Source organism: Pseudopipra pipra, chromosome 8 (genome assembly GCF_036250125.1).
Source record: "Pseudopipra pipra isolate bDixPip1 chromosome 8, bDixPip1.hap1, whole genome shotgun sequence".
Lineage (NCBI taxonomy): Eukaryota > Metazoa > Chordata > Aves > Passeriformes > Pipridae > Pseudopipra > Pseudopipra pipra.
The window spans coordinates 29,399,424-29,414,807 of record NC_087556.1 but is presented as its reverse complement, the minus strand read 5'-3'; the positions used below and the strand labels follow the sequence as shown (position 1 = coordinate 29,414,807).

General features: G+C 41.8%; 1 protein-coding gene across 1 annotated transcript in view; it reads left to right on the top strand.

Moving 5' to 3' along the window:
• The first annotated feature begins 3,536 nt into the window (after positions 1-3,536).
• The window catches only part of ABLIM1 (actin binding LIM protein 1), a 201,083-nt gene continuing 189,235 nt past the window's right edge, over positions 3,537-15,384 (top strand). Inside the window, exon 1 of the mRNA XM_064663405.1 lies at positions 3,537-3,664. Coding sequence (XP_064519475.1) covers positions 3,652-3,664 — 13 coding nt within the window. The 5' untranslated portion in view covers positions 3,537-3,651. The remainder of the gene's footprint in view (positions 3,665-15,384) is intronic.

Here is a 15,384-nt window from a genome sequence, read left to right as displayed (position 1 = left end):
GATGTAATATTGACTTTTACCTGCTTTTTTGTCCATGCTAAGTCATCCTCCATTGATTTTCAGGGGAAAAAAACACATTTACATACAACTGATTAGATCTTAATTATTTTTAAAACCACTATCCTACTTTAAATGTGACAAACTGGTTCAAAAGTGATGAAAGGAAAACTTTCTTTTATATATTCGCACAATGGCTAAGGGACAGCAGGATATGCTGTACAGAGAACACAGTCCACTATTTAGGATACTTTTCTTTGAAGATGCAGGTTCTGTTCTTTGCTTTGACATAGATTTTCTCTGTGACCTTGGACAGTATACTTAGCTCCTCAAGGGCATTTAGAAATCTGAGAATACCAATAGGGGATTTGAAAATACCTATTGCTTGGTTCCCAGATCTTCGTTCACGAAGCCTAGCCATGATTGCTTGGTAAAATGTATTAATATTTGGACATCTCTAAAAAATCACGAGGTGCCTGTTTGGATCTCTTAAAGCCTGAACACCTTTAAAAAATGTTGATCATAATGGATCTTTTCACATTGTGAGTTAGAAGCCTTGGCTGTCTGCACAGTCAATAGGAGAATGCAGAAGGTAGGATCCTACTTCCCGGCTGACTAATTCAGAAGCCTCAGGCCTGAAATAAAACAATGTCAATCACTGCTCCCTAATGGACTTCTAGAGTAGTCAGGAAATGGTTCAATCAAACAGCTCAACGGCTTGCTGCTGCTAAAAAGGACCATTTCTGTTCCCTCTAATGGTTCCCGCTCACCCTTCCTGGCTGTGCGGTTCTGCACTTGCCTTCTGTCATGTCCTGGTGTTTGTCTGAGCCTTTGGTTCGGAGAGTAAATGTAGTGAATTTGGATACAGAAAGTGAGCAACTCTTTGCTAATTAATGAGCTAAAGTAGTTCTGTGAGGATCAGACCAGTGCTGCAGTGAGGGAATCAGGAGCACAGCAGTTGGAGTAAGAAGAGAGGGAGTGCATAGTGTGTGAGCAAGCTCTCTCTGACTCAACATCTCCTATCTATCTGAGGTCTTCATCTGTAAAATAGTAATAATGGTTTCTCATTTCTTGTCTGTACCTTCCTTTTCCACCCTCTTCGGCTTCCTTCCACATTCCCTAGATATTTGCAGGATCTCAGACAGCAACTACAGGAGCTGATTCAGCTGCCCACGTGCAGATTGCCTGATCGGTACTTGTGGCTAATGAAGATGTGGCCTCCAGAACTGGTAACTGTTCCCACTGCAGCTTTTCTCCTTCGTTTTAATTTCTCTTTGTAAGTGTTAATTGCTACAAAACTTGTAGGGATGTAGAACTCGTTCTGAATTATACCTTTTAGTCAACTTGAATAGAAATTCCCTACATCCAAACCTGAAAATTCTTGGAGGGGACTTGATGGAGGGGACAGACAGGAAAATAAAACTCTATCAGCCTCAATTCCTCCAGAAATCCAGCTAAAAAGCTCTTTTTAATAAATGAGTGCTGTATCTTACCCATTTTAGAATTCTCTAACCAAGACGTCTGTTGAACTTCTCTGCCATAGAGAGTTTACACAATGAATGGATTAAACTCTTTGTGTTCCACAGAAACCCAAGTTACAAATGCTTTTCCCTTCCTGCTTCCTAGCACTATAAAGAAAGGAAGTTCTTCATTAAAAAGCTAATTTCTGCATGTTCCTGAACCTTCTTTTTAAAGCCATCTATTAAGTACCACACAGGAGAACCTGTCATAGTGCTAGTCAGAAACTCACCGAAGGAAGTGGATAGGAAATGACTCAACTGAAAATACAAAATCCTGTCGCACTACATTGATTGAGGAAAACCTTGGCTCTTTTGGACCAGAAGGAAAATTTGAGTTGTTTGTAAGTGGAAAACTTCACTGATTTCAGAAAAGAAGACTGAGAAAGGAACTGTTTTTCAAGTGGATGTCAGTTCACCAACTAAGGATAATGCCATAGGAGTTTGGGAGGAGAACAACTTCAGATTTATTTTATTCCTGCTGCAGGATTTAGAAACATTTGTAAGGGGCAAGAAAACAGAATGACATAAGGAATATGATTGAAGTGTTGGGGGGACACTGGGGCAAATAGAGCTGGATATGACTAAAAGTCTTTGCCACGTGTGAGCATGAGCACAAATTCAGACAAACAGATGTGCCGATTCATTTTCTGTGCATGTATCACCCAATAAGAAGGTATGTGAGTGCTGTCCATCCTTCTGCTCCTTCCATACTTGCTTACACATATGCACTCCCTACTCGGTGTGATAGGGAAGGTGATCAGTGTAGCAGCAGTGCCAGAGGGTTCATCTGACAGAGCCGATACACTGGCTGGGCTGCACCTGCAAACAGCAGTGGGAACATGTGGTACATCTGTTACTAGCACCCATTCCTGCTCTGTGGACACACTGATGTAATCTTCACCACTTCTCTTAGATATGATAATTTGGTAATTGTTGGGTTTTTTTGATGGAGAAATTGTGTAGGCTTCTTTGCTAGAATGAAGATGTACAGTATATGGTAGAGCAAAGTGGAGGAGTGTGATTCAGTCTCTCCTGTCGTTTAGTTTGCATGTTGGCTTCTCACTGAACATCACAGATTGTGCTTTCTGTTTCTTAGTTCATAGTTGCCCATTCTGAAATTGATAAAAGTCTGCTGTAGTGTTTTAATTGCACTATTCTGATGTGGTCTTCTAACCTGTCATTCTTGATAAACTAGATCGTTGCTTTCCTTAACTCTTGCCAGCATCTAATAATCTGGTGGCGTAGGGTTTTTCTTTTTAGTGTGGCTTGGGAGTATTTGGCTTTATTAGGCTGGAGGCTGGGCCACCATGGGGAGGGGTGTCCACCAGATACTGATCTTGTTCTTCTGGTGCGTTGCAGTCAGTCGCTCGCTGCTTTTATTAAGGTGCCAGGAGGAAGCCGGGTGCTCTTTCCTGTGTGGTAACGCCAAGACTGCTTTGCTAGACAGGATTGCAAGAAATTCTACGTTTATATACAATTTGCATACAGATATGCAGGTGTATCTTTGCTGTTCGGTGGGTGAACTTCAAGTTGTGCCACAGATTTCGGCGCCAGGTCCCGAACGCGCACAGCTGCTTTCGCAAGGCGCTGTGGCTCTGGGAGCAGACCCGCCCATCCAGCGCTCCAAGGAGCTGGAGATCCGCCTCGCTGCTTTCCCCGGCGTCCGTGGCTTTTGCCGCCGGTGCGACTGTGCCCGTGTGCGGCACCGCGCCCCGCACACCGTCCGTGCGGTGACACCGCCGCACCCGAGCGCCGCCGGGGCCGCTCCCCGCGCAGGCACCGCGTCCAGGAGCGGCTGCGGCCGCGGTGTCTCCGCCGGCGCTGCCCCGCCCCGCAGCCGCCCCGCTCCGCGCCGGCACCCGCACACACACACCCGCACACACAGGCGCGCTCCCGCCCCGCGGGGACGCCTCGGCGCCGCCCCGCACCGCGGCGGGCAGGGCAGGGAAGGGCAGGGCAGGGACGGAGCGGACCCGCCCGCCCCGGCCCGGCCCAGCATCGGCCGCCGCCCCCCGCATCGGCCGCCGCGGCGCGGAGGGCGCAGGGCGGTGCGGGCCGAGCGTTGTCGCCGCCGCCGCCGCCGCAGGAGCAGCAGGAGCAGCAGGAGCAGCTCCGCGGCTGCCGAGCCTGAGCCATGTCTGCCAGAGGTGGGTCTCCGCCGCGCCGGGGCAGCGCCGAGTCCCTGCGGGCGGCCGGAGCCACGCTGACCTTGGTGCCCGGCCGCGCTGCGGTGCCCGCACCCCGAGGGTGCGCCGGCGATTTCGGGGCAGGGGGAGGCCAGGGGATGTGCCCCCGCCGACCGTCGCCTGCCCAGTGCTGTTTTGCAGCTGGGCCGTGCAGGGGGCTCCGGCGCGGGCAGCAGCGGGGCTGAGCGCCGCAGAGCATCCTCCGGGGCCAGGCACTCGCCGCACCTGCCTGGCCAGGCGGGGGATCCCGCTCAGCCTTTTCCATTGCACGGGGGGCGGCGGTGGGAGTGCGGGAAGGTGCGGCGGCTCCGTGCGCGTTAAACGAAGGTGGGAGCGTATACATGCATGCAGAGAAAGGAACATGGTGCTGAAGGTGGGCGTAGGGTTAGACCTCGGCCGTAGTTGCTGCTCAGGGAATGGAAACGGATTGGTACTGGGGGTTTGATGAGCACGGTGAGGCATGTGGCTTGTCCTGTCATTGGTAACGCAAGTGCTCCTGGTAGGGTGTGGTGGTAAATCCAATCATCAGATTGTACCTGTGATGGACATTTGCATCTGGCTTGAAATTAACGTTTTGGGTTTTACTTCAGATTTGCATTTGGTTTAATAATGGCCTAAACTTGAATAGCCTTTGTCCTTTGCATGCATTCATGTGTAGGCTCTGGCTCTGTGTTTGCTCATTCTGGGCTGGAAATGAACAGATCAGCCTCATTGACTGCAGATCCCATCTTGTCCCAAAGTTCTGCTTCCAGTATGAGAAACTGATGCAGGTGTGGTGGAAAGACTGATGCTTTTTTTTATTATATTTAGTACAAATTAAAGGACTGGAAACATAAAGTTAAGCATTTTCTGAACATTGTCATAACAAAGCAGAAATACTTGCAAACATCTCCTGAAGAGAGAAAATTATCTTCACAATAATGGCAAGTGAAAACACTCCCTGGTTATCTCTGAATTGAAAAAATATTTTATAAAAATTACATATTACATATTAACAAAACCCTGAATGTAAGGAGGCATCTTATTTGTGCGTCCCTTGACTTTTCTGCATCTTCATGTGTTAAATACTGCTCTGCATGGACCAGCTCTTTCACCTGCTTGGATTCCTGTTGACATCCAAAGGAGCTACGTGCACACAGAAGACATCCTGTGACTGCTAAAAGGTTGTCGGCATTTTGTGGTTATGACCATGTTCCTAAAGCATCACACCCATTTTAGATATAAATAATAAATGGTGATAGAGTGGCATAATTCTTCATGGAACAGTAGATTTCTTGCTTTAGGAAGAAATGGACTGTATTGGTCTCCAAAGAATCCATTTCTGGAAGAACATTAAGTATATGAGTATCAGTGCTGTGCTAAAGCTGCATTAGTACCTGTGGGGAAAACCCAGCAAAGCTTTATGACATGGATTAGATTTGTTGTCATCAGAAGGGTACCTGGATTTGAGAAAGCGACATAAAAACTTTGCAATTTCAGCTTTGCAGATGGCTCCCTAAAACTGAACTGTACGGAATGGGAAGCCAGGGAAAATTTCCACCGACCATATTCCCCTTTCCTCCCCTCACTGTCCCTCTTTGCTGTTCATCTGCACAACACATGATGTTTGATGCCTGCTTGATTCTGCTGGAGAGCTGCCTGGAGAAGAAGAGTGAATTCTTTCTCAGTCTCTCCTGTGCCATCTAGTTTTTTCAGAGTAATTAATTGGAGAGAGAGAGACAGCCTATAGGACTTTAGGGATGTAGTGAATAAGATTCATGAAAGAGATTAAGATTTTAATTTCTATTGATATCTCATTTTAAATTTTAACAAATTGATTTAGTTTGAAAATATGTGAGTTTGTGGAGGTAGATTTATTCAGTGCTGACCAATTTTTGTGTAAAACACTATAGACCATTGTTACTATAAATAGTTTGAAACACTACTGCTATTAAAATATTACATATGAACTTATTTTTATACACTTAAGTGGTATGATGAGTCTTAATGAGGTTACTCATGAGAATGTAGCTCAAGTAAGAAGTGAGTCTTTAAGGGATTAGGGCTTTGTTCAACTGCCAGATAGAAGCCCTTTGCTTCATGAAGGCAGATTACCTCATGCATATGCAGTCTCATTAAAAACACTGTATCATTATGGTCTGCAAGCTCAGCAAATATTGATTGTTAATATTTTATGTGGTGTTAGCTGCCCAAAAGGTGATTATTATTCTGAATGCATCAGACACTTTGGAACTGTCTGCTTGTTGATTATATACCAAGCATAGCTGGAATAGCAAAAGAGTTAAACATTCACCTGGACCATTTTTCTTACTAAACTGCAGAAGTTATTCAAGGGACAGTAAAAGAATCACAGTATTATTGGTGTTCAATCTGTGCAGCTCACTATTCATCTCTTTTGCTCCAGGAGGCAGCATGTGCCTGAACTGAGTGTAGTGAACTGACTGCAACAGATGACAGAAAAAACTCCCGAAATCCAGCAGTACCCTTTTGGACTGTTCCTTTTAACTCTCCTGCTCTAGTTCCCTGGTCTTATTTGACCAAAACTGCTCATGTAGTCACTGACATTATGACAGATTATAAGTCAATACATAAAGTATAACTAATAACACAAATTCATGTAATTTTGCCTTAAATGGAACTCTGAATAAATGTTTCATGCTCCCCTACTTGTACAATGGAAATAATGGAAGCTAACTTTTTCAGAGGGCCTGCTGTGAGGACTGATGGCTCACCTGTGCCTTAAGATGAGTTTTCTGAAATTTTCCCTTTTTTCCTTCCACTCTTCACAGACTAGGTTGTAGCAGTACTTCACACCTGTCCCTCAGCTCTTGCTGTTACGTAAATGTAAGGTCTCTAACATCCTTCTGCCACTTTCCTTATAGTATGGCTCAAGCAGATGTGTTGACCAAATGCCAGATGAAGCAGCATAGATGAGTATTCTCAGAAGCTTGAACAAATAATCATTTTAGAAATGTGGAGACTGAACTGGGAGCTGAAACAAACTTTGAAAAATGACTTTTCCTTATCAAGTTGGAGTCCTTCCCAGGGCACTCTCACATCCTGCTCTGCAGCCTGTTGGGATCAGTGGAGATCTGCTGTTGACTTCAGTCAGGCTTTTCACTTTTGCAGTTTGCAAAAGGCTTCATATTCTACTTTCAGCTGTAGTTAAGTAGTTGCTATTAGGACTCATACATGAGTGAATTTGGGTGTTGGAGTAAGCCTTATAGATTGTTGCTTACCTAAGGGCTTGTTTGCAAAGAGCTGTAAATTCCCTGGATGAAAGACATTTTTCTAAAGCCAAGGATAACTGTGACCTACTTGTGCATGTTATCTCACACTGCTTAAAAACTGTCAAAACGACTTGTTATCGTGAAGGTCTAAGTTAATGGAAAATGGCTATTTTTAACTATTATAATCTTCAGTTAGGCTAGAGCAGGCAGTCACAAATAGGAATGTTTAATATGGTCAAATACAAATATCTTTGCTAATTTTTTTTCTTAAATCTTAAAAAAAAGTATTGTGAGCTGCATTAAGTCCAGTAGGCAACTACTTCAGGAAAATGAAGGCATGTGAAATAGGAGGTTTATCAACAGTGGTGTGTTCCTTTTCACAACAAAAATCACTGGCAGAAGCCAGTGTTAAAGAAATATTATTGCTGTCTAATACTTACAGGTTGTACTCTGCCACTCTGATGCTGCACATGTGGTTATTGTAAAGAAGGTTGTTGCATTTTTTAGCCTGCTCAATAGTCAAAGTAGTAGAGTTGTTTAGCTTAAGAATTTATTTTATACTACAATCCTTGTTTTTCCCTATTTGATTTTTTAACAAATGTAGATCAAATACTTCTTATTTCAGCCAAATAAACCACCATAATCGCTGTGTGAGGGAGGTTTTGTCCTCACTTTACAGGTGAAACAAGAACTGGGATGACATTTTTTTTCCTTTTCCCTGAGTCTGAGGGCCAGGTCAGAACAGGGGAATTTCTGCCTTCTGGACCTCTTCTCAGGCTCCTCATTTGTTCTTACACAAGTTGATAATAGATTTCTAGCAGCAGATGATAAATTTCAGCTCATTATGTTTTGCTCTGGTAACAGGTCTTTCTTCATGCTCATTGATTGGTTGATCTCTCTCACAAATGTGAACTTCTGTATGAAGAAATTGCAGATTTTTCCATGAGAAATTTACATACTAAATCTTGAGTTCCTACTATTAATAACCTTTACTTTTCCAAATTTTCTTGTCCTCCTCAGATAGCTGTAGACATGGCTGCTGTTACCATGATTTATGATTGAGATCTGTGCTGACTGGTTTAAAAACTTGCTGCTGGGAGCTTCTGTTCAACAGTTTATGTCAGGCTGAGTGACCTGGAGAGTGGGGCAGTGTGAGCTGCCTGGACATCTCCTTAATTTTCGAAGTGGAGAATTTTGGCATGTTTAGAGTAGTTAATTATTGTAGCTTCAGTGCTTCCAGTCCCAGTGATTTTCACCATTTTCCTTGGTACAACGCTCCATAGCCCAAAGGAATGCGTTCTTGGCAGGGTTTGCTGCTCTGCAGCACTACCTGAGGCAGAGCTGTGTGAGCAGTCATGCCGACACAGCTGTTTCCCACTCGGAATACCTATGCAGTGCAGGGTTTGGAACTGGCTCTGATGCTTTTTCTCTTCCCAGCTTTTGCCCTGAATTTCTTTTGTGCTGATTTCATACTGTTATTTAATCCTGTCTGTACTTTCTCTTCAGTTCTTCCAAATATATGTAAGGACTTATGTTTTTTTCAGTAGTTACTCATTTTAGGGCTTGAACCTTGATTTAATGGCTTAAGTAGCTCAGAATCAGTACCTGGATCATCACTGCAAGCAGTACTTGTCTGTACATGAGAGTCAGGAGCTGCACCCGAATCTTTAGGCCTAGTGGAGCTTTTGTTTCATTCAGGAAAAAGAATATTTTACAGAGGTACCTGAGTTAAAGAGCAGTATCTCTTTTAAGCTGCTCCTTTTTAAGTTTTGGTGCTTTGTCCCATCTTTCCCCCCCCAGTCCCCTCAACAAAGCTTTGTCTGGCTGTTTAGCCTTTCTGATTAATGAAAATTAGTCCCAAATGCATGGAAAAAGTTGCATAGACTAATGGCAACAACAAGAGGAAACTGGGACAATGAGGTAGAGTCTATTTTAGATGCATGGCTTTGAAAGGAATTGCAAAGAAGGAAAATAAGCATCAGCTTATGGAAGGGAAAGCCAGGAAAATTGCTTATAGTGAAGAACACCAGAACCTCATGCATTTCACAGTTTCTGAAAACAATTTTTCAGGGATTTGTTTTTTTTCTTTTAATAGGTTTGAATTAAATATTTTAAATTATTTTTAAATCTAATCTGTTAGTAATTGAAGATGAAAACCACACGTGGTTAGTTCATGTGACTGGTGTAAGATTTCTTAGTTTTGCGATGTTAAGGCAGAAACATGCTGTGGAAAGCAGACTTTCGTCTGTAAGTTCTGAGACCAGCAAGCAGCCCTTAATTTTTTTAATCACATGCTGTTTAGGCAACATTATCTTTATAATTAGGTGTTGTTCTCCATTAAAACTCAAAGAAAACTCTTAGACATTATGCAGTAATAGCAGAGCAAAACTGAGACACACTTTTTTTAAAAAATGCTCAGCCCTTATTGTGTCATGTTTTCAGAAAGAACTAAATTTTTAGAAGCTTAAACCCAAATAAGAGTCCTAATTCTGTAAACATTCTTGTGCATTACATTCTGTATTTTTACCAGTCCCATATGTTATGTAAAGAAATCCTTAGTTTGTAAACAAGGTTGGACCAGATAAGCTTCAATAAGGTGCACCTGTGAGGGAGTTATTTTATGTTCTCCTTTTCCTATTTGTAAGCCAGAATTAGTGCTTTGGTGAGTCAGTTTGTTCCGTGTAACTGATTAAATAGGGCCACATCCACAGTGCAGTGCCTGCTGTCCACGTGCACATATTTGAGTTAGACCTAAACTCACTGTGGTGCTGATTGTGCAGAGCTTTAGGGAGAGCAGGATATGAGCTACCTGTGAATACCTGCTCAAGTTCATGTGTGAGTTCTGCAGCCTGTGTTGACTTCTGTGCTGCTGCAAAGTTCGTTGTGGCCAGTCTTACATAGCCTTGGAGTTACCTCCTCAGGGACAGAAAGAATTGCATACACTTCATGTTTGTTGAAAACTATTTGTCTGTTCATCTGAACTTCTCATTTTAAAGTGGAAGGAGGATCTCTTGTCATCATTGTGAAAAAGACTGGTGTGCAAAAAAGTGTGATGAGCCAGTGTCTTGTGGCACCAGGATGCCCTCTGCGTCCAGAGAGGAGATGTTGGGGTTTTCCAGCTGGTAGGATTACAGGGAGAGATCCATGGGAGAGATGCCTGCTCTGTGCAGCTGTGACTGAGGGGCACTCTGGACAGAAGCATGAAATAGGAAACATCGAGAAGATGATGTTCTCAAAGGTGAGGCAAAAGGTGCTTTATCCCCCTGTGGTGTATTTGCAGTTTCAACTTAGAGAGTGGTGCAAGAAAACCAGTCCAAGCCAGCCAGTAAATTATGAGGTTCTGACTCTCTGAAGCCTTTAGAGCTGTGTTTAGCTCTCTTTGGAGCATGCTGAAAAGTGCAGTATGTGTTGCTGTTCATTGATGAAGCCAATGATGCCTTTTTCTATTTCATGCTCATATCCTTTTTGCTTGATAACTTATTGACATGGCACTAAACAGTGATCCTTTTGGAGATGGGTCAGAGAAGGGAATGGTCTTAGCACTATGGGCTTTACAGGAAGGGCATGATAAGAAGTTCTAGTTTACTGCTTCTTTACTAATAAATATATTTTATTCTGTTTCTGGAATGGCAAAACAGGTCATGTATTGTCCTGAGATATGGACACATTTTAATCAAAAGTTTGAAGCTGAAACAGTTTCTGCAACATTTTTCAAGTACTTGTCATTTCCTTTGCTATACCTCCAACCTCAACTTAATAAATGGGCTCTCGTTTTAACTACTGTTTCCTCTAAGGTAAGTCTTGTATAAGTAAGGACTGTGGGATTTCACTCAGTGAAAGGATTCTGCTTTAATTACTGTTATTATAAAGCTGATTTTGTTTCTGTTGCATCACGCTCATGTGAGGCATCTTTGATCAACAGAGAAGTCAGCAAAACTGCTGTTCAAATTACAGTTTCCTTTTAACTAGTGATGAAAGCTTCCAGTTTATTTTTGGCATTAGAAAGTCAGGGAGACAACCAAGTTATATAAGAGCTGAAACCTAGTTAATGATAAAGAAACATAGCTAAGAGTCTACGATAACAACTCTGAAAAAGATGTTCCAGCTCTACTTCTCTGTGGCCCTGTATACAGATAATGCAAAACAATTTATGCCAAAGTACTGATTTTTCAGGTGTCCTGGATTGCCACTTCTCTTAATCAGCATTTGTGGGAGAGCTGACTTCCATAAAGGCTGTGTAAGGTGAATTAATTTAATAGAATTGGGGTGTAAAAGGAGAGGTGAATTTAGGACTTGCTGTTTCACCAAAGATAATTGTAAATACTTGTTCAGCAGAACAGGAATACAGTTGATCCTGTGGTCAACAGACAATGTGAAAATCAATGCTTTTCGGAGAATGGAAACCAAAAGGAGAAAAACCTTTTTTTCCTTGATTGAAAGCACACTGGAGTGAAACACCAATCTAAGCACCTTTAAAATAAGGTTTAGTTGCAAAAGGAATTTTGCTGAGCATTATCCATGTAGTAATATTTTATGCCTGTTAATGAAAGTCAACATAATTTTCTCTGACAAGGACTTTCTTTATCCCAGTCGGAAGGGTGTGTACAGGCATGGACTGGCTGTGCCAAGGTGTGTGTGAATGCCTCTCCACAACAGGAGATCTCCACATGTGCTGAGTGGTTTATAATGAGCAAAGCTGTAGAACCTATTACCTTTCATTGGAAGTGTGCCCAGTCTTACTTTTTAAATTTCACCTGTTCTTCTCGTGAATATCCTCTGCATATGAATGCAGATGCACAAAACAGCATTTGAATGTTTCTGTGGCCTTTTGCTGCTGTTGTATAAGTTTCTCTTTTATTGTCCTAGTAAGCCAATAAAACAATTAAATGATAATCAAACAATCCATTAAAAACTTGTGGCATATGTAAATAAGAGCAAAACCTGTTGCAGGAAGACAATACTTTTATATAATAATGTGGTTATCCAAAACTGTTTATTCTACTTTATGAGCTGGAGATAATCCCAAAATTATTCAGTCCAGACTTTGATCTAAGGAGGAATAATAAAACTTTGATCATTGTTGAATTGGCAGCTGCTATAAAAAGCCTATGTCATATTTCTCTCTCAGTAACACTAGCTAAATCCAAAATAACTGATAAAAGATTTCGATGATTGCAGCTTAGGGATGCTTTCAGACTTGACCTGAAGTAATCTCTGTCCGAAAATGTCTATAAATACTTTTTTCTGTTGCCAGATGTTTTGATATTTGGAAATTTGGGATGAATGACAAAAATGTTTTGTGTACTTAGATGTGCAGTACACATTTGGAGTCTTGTGTTTCAGAGTAAAAGGCTCTGGTTAACTGATTATGTTCATCTGAATATATGATTTGTATATGAATATATGAATAATTTGCAACAAACTTCTGATACCACTGTCTTTATTTCTATCATTTTGAAAATACCATGTAAAATTTTTAAATTGGTAATGTCTATGACTGTGTTATAGTTGCCACAGTGATACTATATTTGTTTCCATCCTTGCAACATAGTGAATATTTTCCTACGTGTGTGTGTGTGTGTGTGTGTGTGTGTGTGTGTGTGTGTGTGTGTGTGTGTGTGTGTATAGGAAACACCACTTGTGATGAATTTGCTTTAGAGCTGCAGCTGGACAGGGGCAAATTCTTCTAGCTTTAGTATTATAAAACTTACAAGAGGATGTTAAAAAAAAAAAGCATTCATCATTTTTTTCTTTGTAAATTGAGATTTTTGAATATTCCAGAATTGTAGGAATCATAGACTTGTGAAGTTTCTTTGGAACTTTGAATTTCTACCCATTCAATAAGGAAAATGGCTGAAAACTTAGACTGAAGTGGCAGCTGATTTTAGATTCTTTAACATATTTTTTATCTCGAGATATGACCTCAGTCAGTAATGCAGTAATGCGGGGCTTTTTCAAATCTGTGTGGCAGGGATGTTCAGAGGTTCATGTAATGTTTGGCAAAGTGTTTCAAGAGTAAAGTGCCATGAAGGGGCTGTATCTTGCTCTCCCTTCCACCAGGCCAACCTAGCAGTGTGCATTTGGCTTGTTCTCTACAGCCTGTGGTAGTAAAAAAGTTCAGCAGGGCATGAGCCAACCTTCCCATTCTCTTCCTTTGAGTTTTCCTGCTGTTTGGCTCCCTGCTTGACTCACGTATTCTGCAGATCTGAAGTTTTCCATAGTAACACTGGTCTTGTGTTTTGGGCAGTAAGTCCTATATTTATATATAGTTTATAATATTTATAATATTTAACTATTGAGTTAAAAATTGACTTATTAACTGTAATATTAAGCTGTTGAGTTAAAAATGTTCAAAATTTTGTTTTGTGATATTTTGTGACTTTTTGCAGTAGCAGTCTCCTTCCTTTCTCTTGTCCTCTGCTGACAGCATTTGTGGATACTGGGAGTCCTCATTTTTGCTTTCTGCAAGGCACAGGCCGAGCAGACCAGTACTGTAAGATGCATTTTATTCTCAGTCCATTGTTGCCACTCTGTATTTATCAAAAGCAAAAAGACTACGTGCCTGAAGGGGGATTAAGAACCCTACCATCTTGCTATTTATGATGCTCAGGAGATATTTTTAGTAAAGGTTGTTGGTGCTGCTGCCCAAGGGAGTGGCTGGGAGAGGATAGGTCAGGAGCAGCCAGCTGGAACTAATGAGCACAATGGCTGGGACTGCAGGGAAGGGGTAACCCCAGCAGAGATGTCTTTGGTGGCTGGATGCATCCACAGGATGTGTGGGTGTACACATAAGCAGATTTGGAGTCTATGTATAGAAAAGAACTAAAAAACTAGAACCACCTGTGCTCACTGCAGCCATTTGAAGGAGGGGAGGAGGTTAATTCATACTGTGTTCCACACATCTTCCCAAAAGATTCTTGGAGTTATGTGAAATGTTTTTTCTGAGATACTCAGTTTCCATAGCTGAACTTTCCCTCCAAATGTACAGATCCAGCAAGATCTGTATGTTGCTATTACAGATTATGACTCATTTTTCCAAGGAAGCAAGGTCAAGATTGAGCATTGTTCTACCCTTGTTAATTTGCTTCCTACACTTTCCTCTAGAGACTGAGAAGTCATGAGAGCAGTGAGTAAAGGAGATGGTAGCAGCTGGAGAGAGTAGAAGAGCAATAGGAGGGCACCTGAGAATGGTGAGCCAGAGACATACTTGAAGCAGGGTGAGGCAAGAGAGTGTGTGTGGAAGTCCTTCTTCAGGCTGGTACAGAGGCAGAACTGACACTGGCCCTAAATCTTAAAAAGATTAAAAGAAATGTGAATTGAGAACATTTAAAGAGCCATGGAAAGGAGTTGTAATTGCTCTGATGTCAAAAAGCTTTTTATTTTTATTTATTTATTTTTTTGACACCCCAGGTAGCCTAACAATCAGTCAAGGGGAGTATGTACTGGAGCAACTGTCCTTAGAATTGCTGCAATTGTTTTTGTGATTTTCTGAAGGGAGTGGAGGGAAGTATTGGTATATAGTAGCCTGAGGAAAAACTCTTTGCTGCCTAAAACCTCTGAACGCTGCACAGACTGATCTGGGAGCTGGTGCTCTGCCAGATCCTATTTTTAAGCAATTAAGTTTATGAAGTTATGCTTCTCTAGCAGTATCACACAAGCTTAGGGCCTGGAAAGGGAGTGGGGAACACGTGTGCAAGCATATGACTTCTGAGGGGAAAAATATAAAACTAAGTTTGGTGCCATGTTTCCATGTTTCCTAGCAAAGAGCTAATCTTCAGTGAGACTGAACAGCTCCAGCCCTGGTGTGTGTCCATCCTGCTGAATTGCACAGTCTACTTAAAAGTAGGATCTGCTGTTTTCCTTGCATACATAGCTTATTTTTTTTCTACTAATGCTTTCATTGCACGGCAAGTTGATGTATTAAGAGATTTCCTAGGGCAGTGAGGAAACCCCATCAGCTGGGGCCTGTAAAGAAACTAGAAAGCATGCCAACGGAAGTCTTATGTTAACTCCCTGGGAATGGATTAATTATGATGTACTTCTGATTTCTGCCATGTCTAAAGACGTCTGTATGTACAGCCAGAACTGATCAAATGTGTTTCTGTGAATGTAACAAGTAGGTTTTCTGTTTACAAAATACACTTCATGTAAATGAAATTGGGAAGACAGAAAGAATAACTGGAAGAGAAAATAAAGTACACAGGAATCACTGCTGCTGCCTGAACACTAGTAATGCTGTTAACAGTTCCAAATTTAATGGTTGTAGACAGAATCTATCTTCCTTCATGCTGGCAGGAAAGCTCAGTTCACATATCCTAATTTCCAGCAACAAATGTTGTGTGTCTGAGATTTTTCCAAATTCTAGGATAAAAAGTTATGTTTTGACACCAACATGGGAGAGCATTGCTCCACTTATAATGCATGTTAGTGTGCCTGCTCAGAATTTCTTTA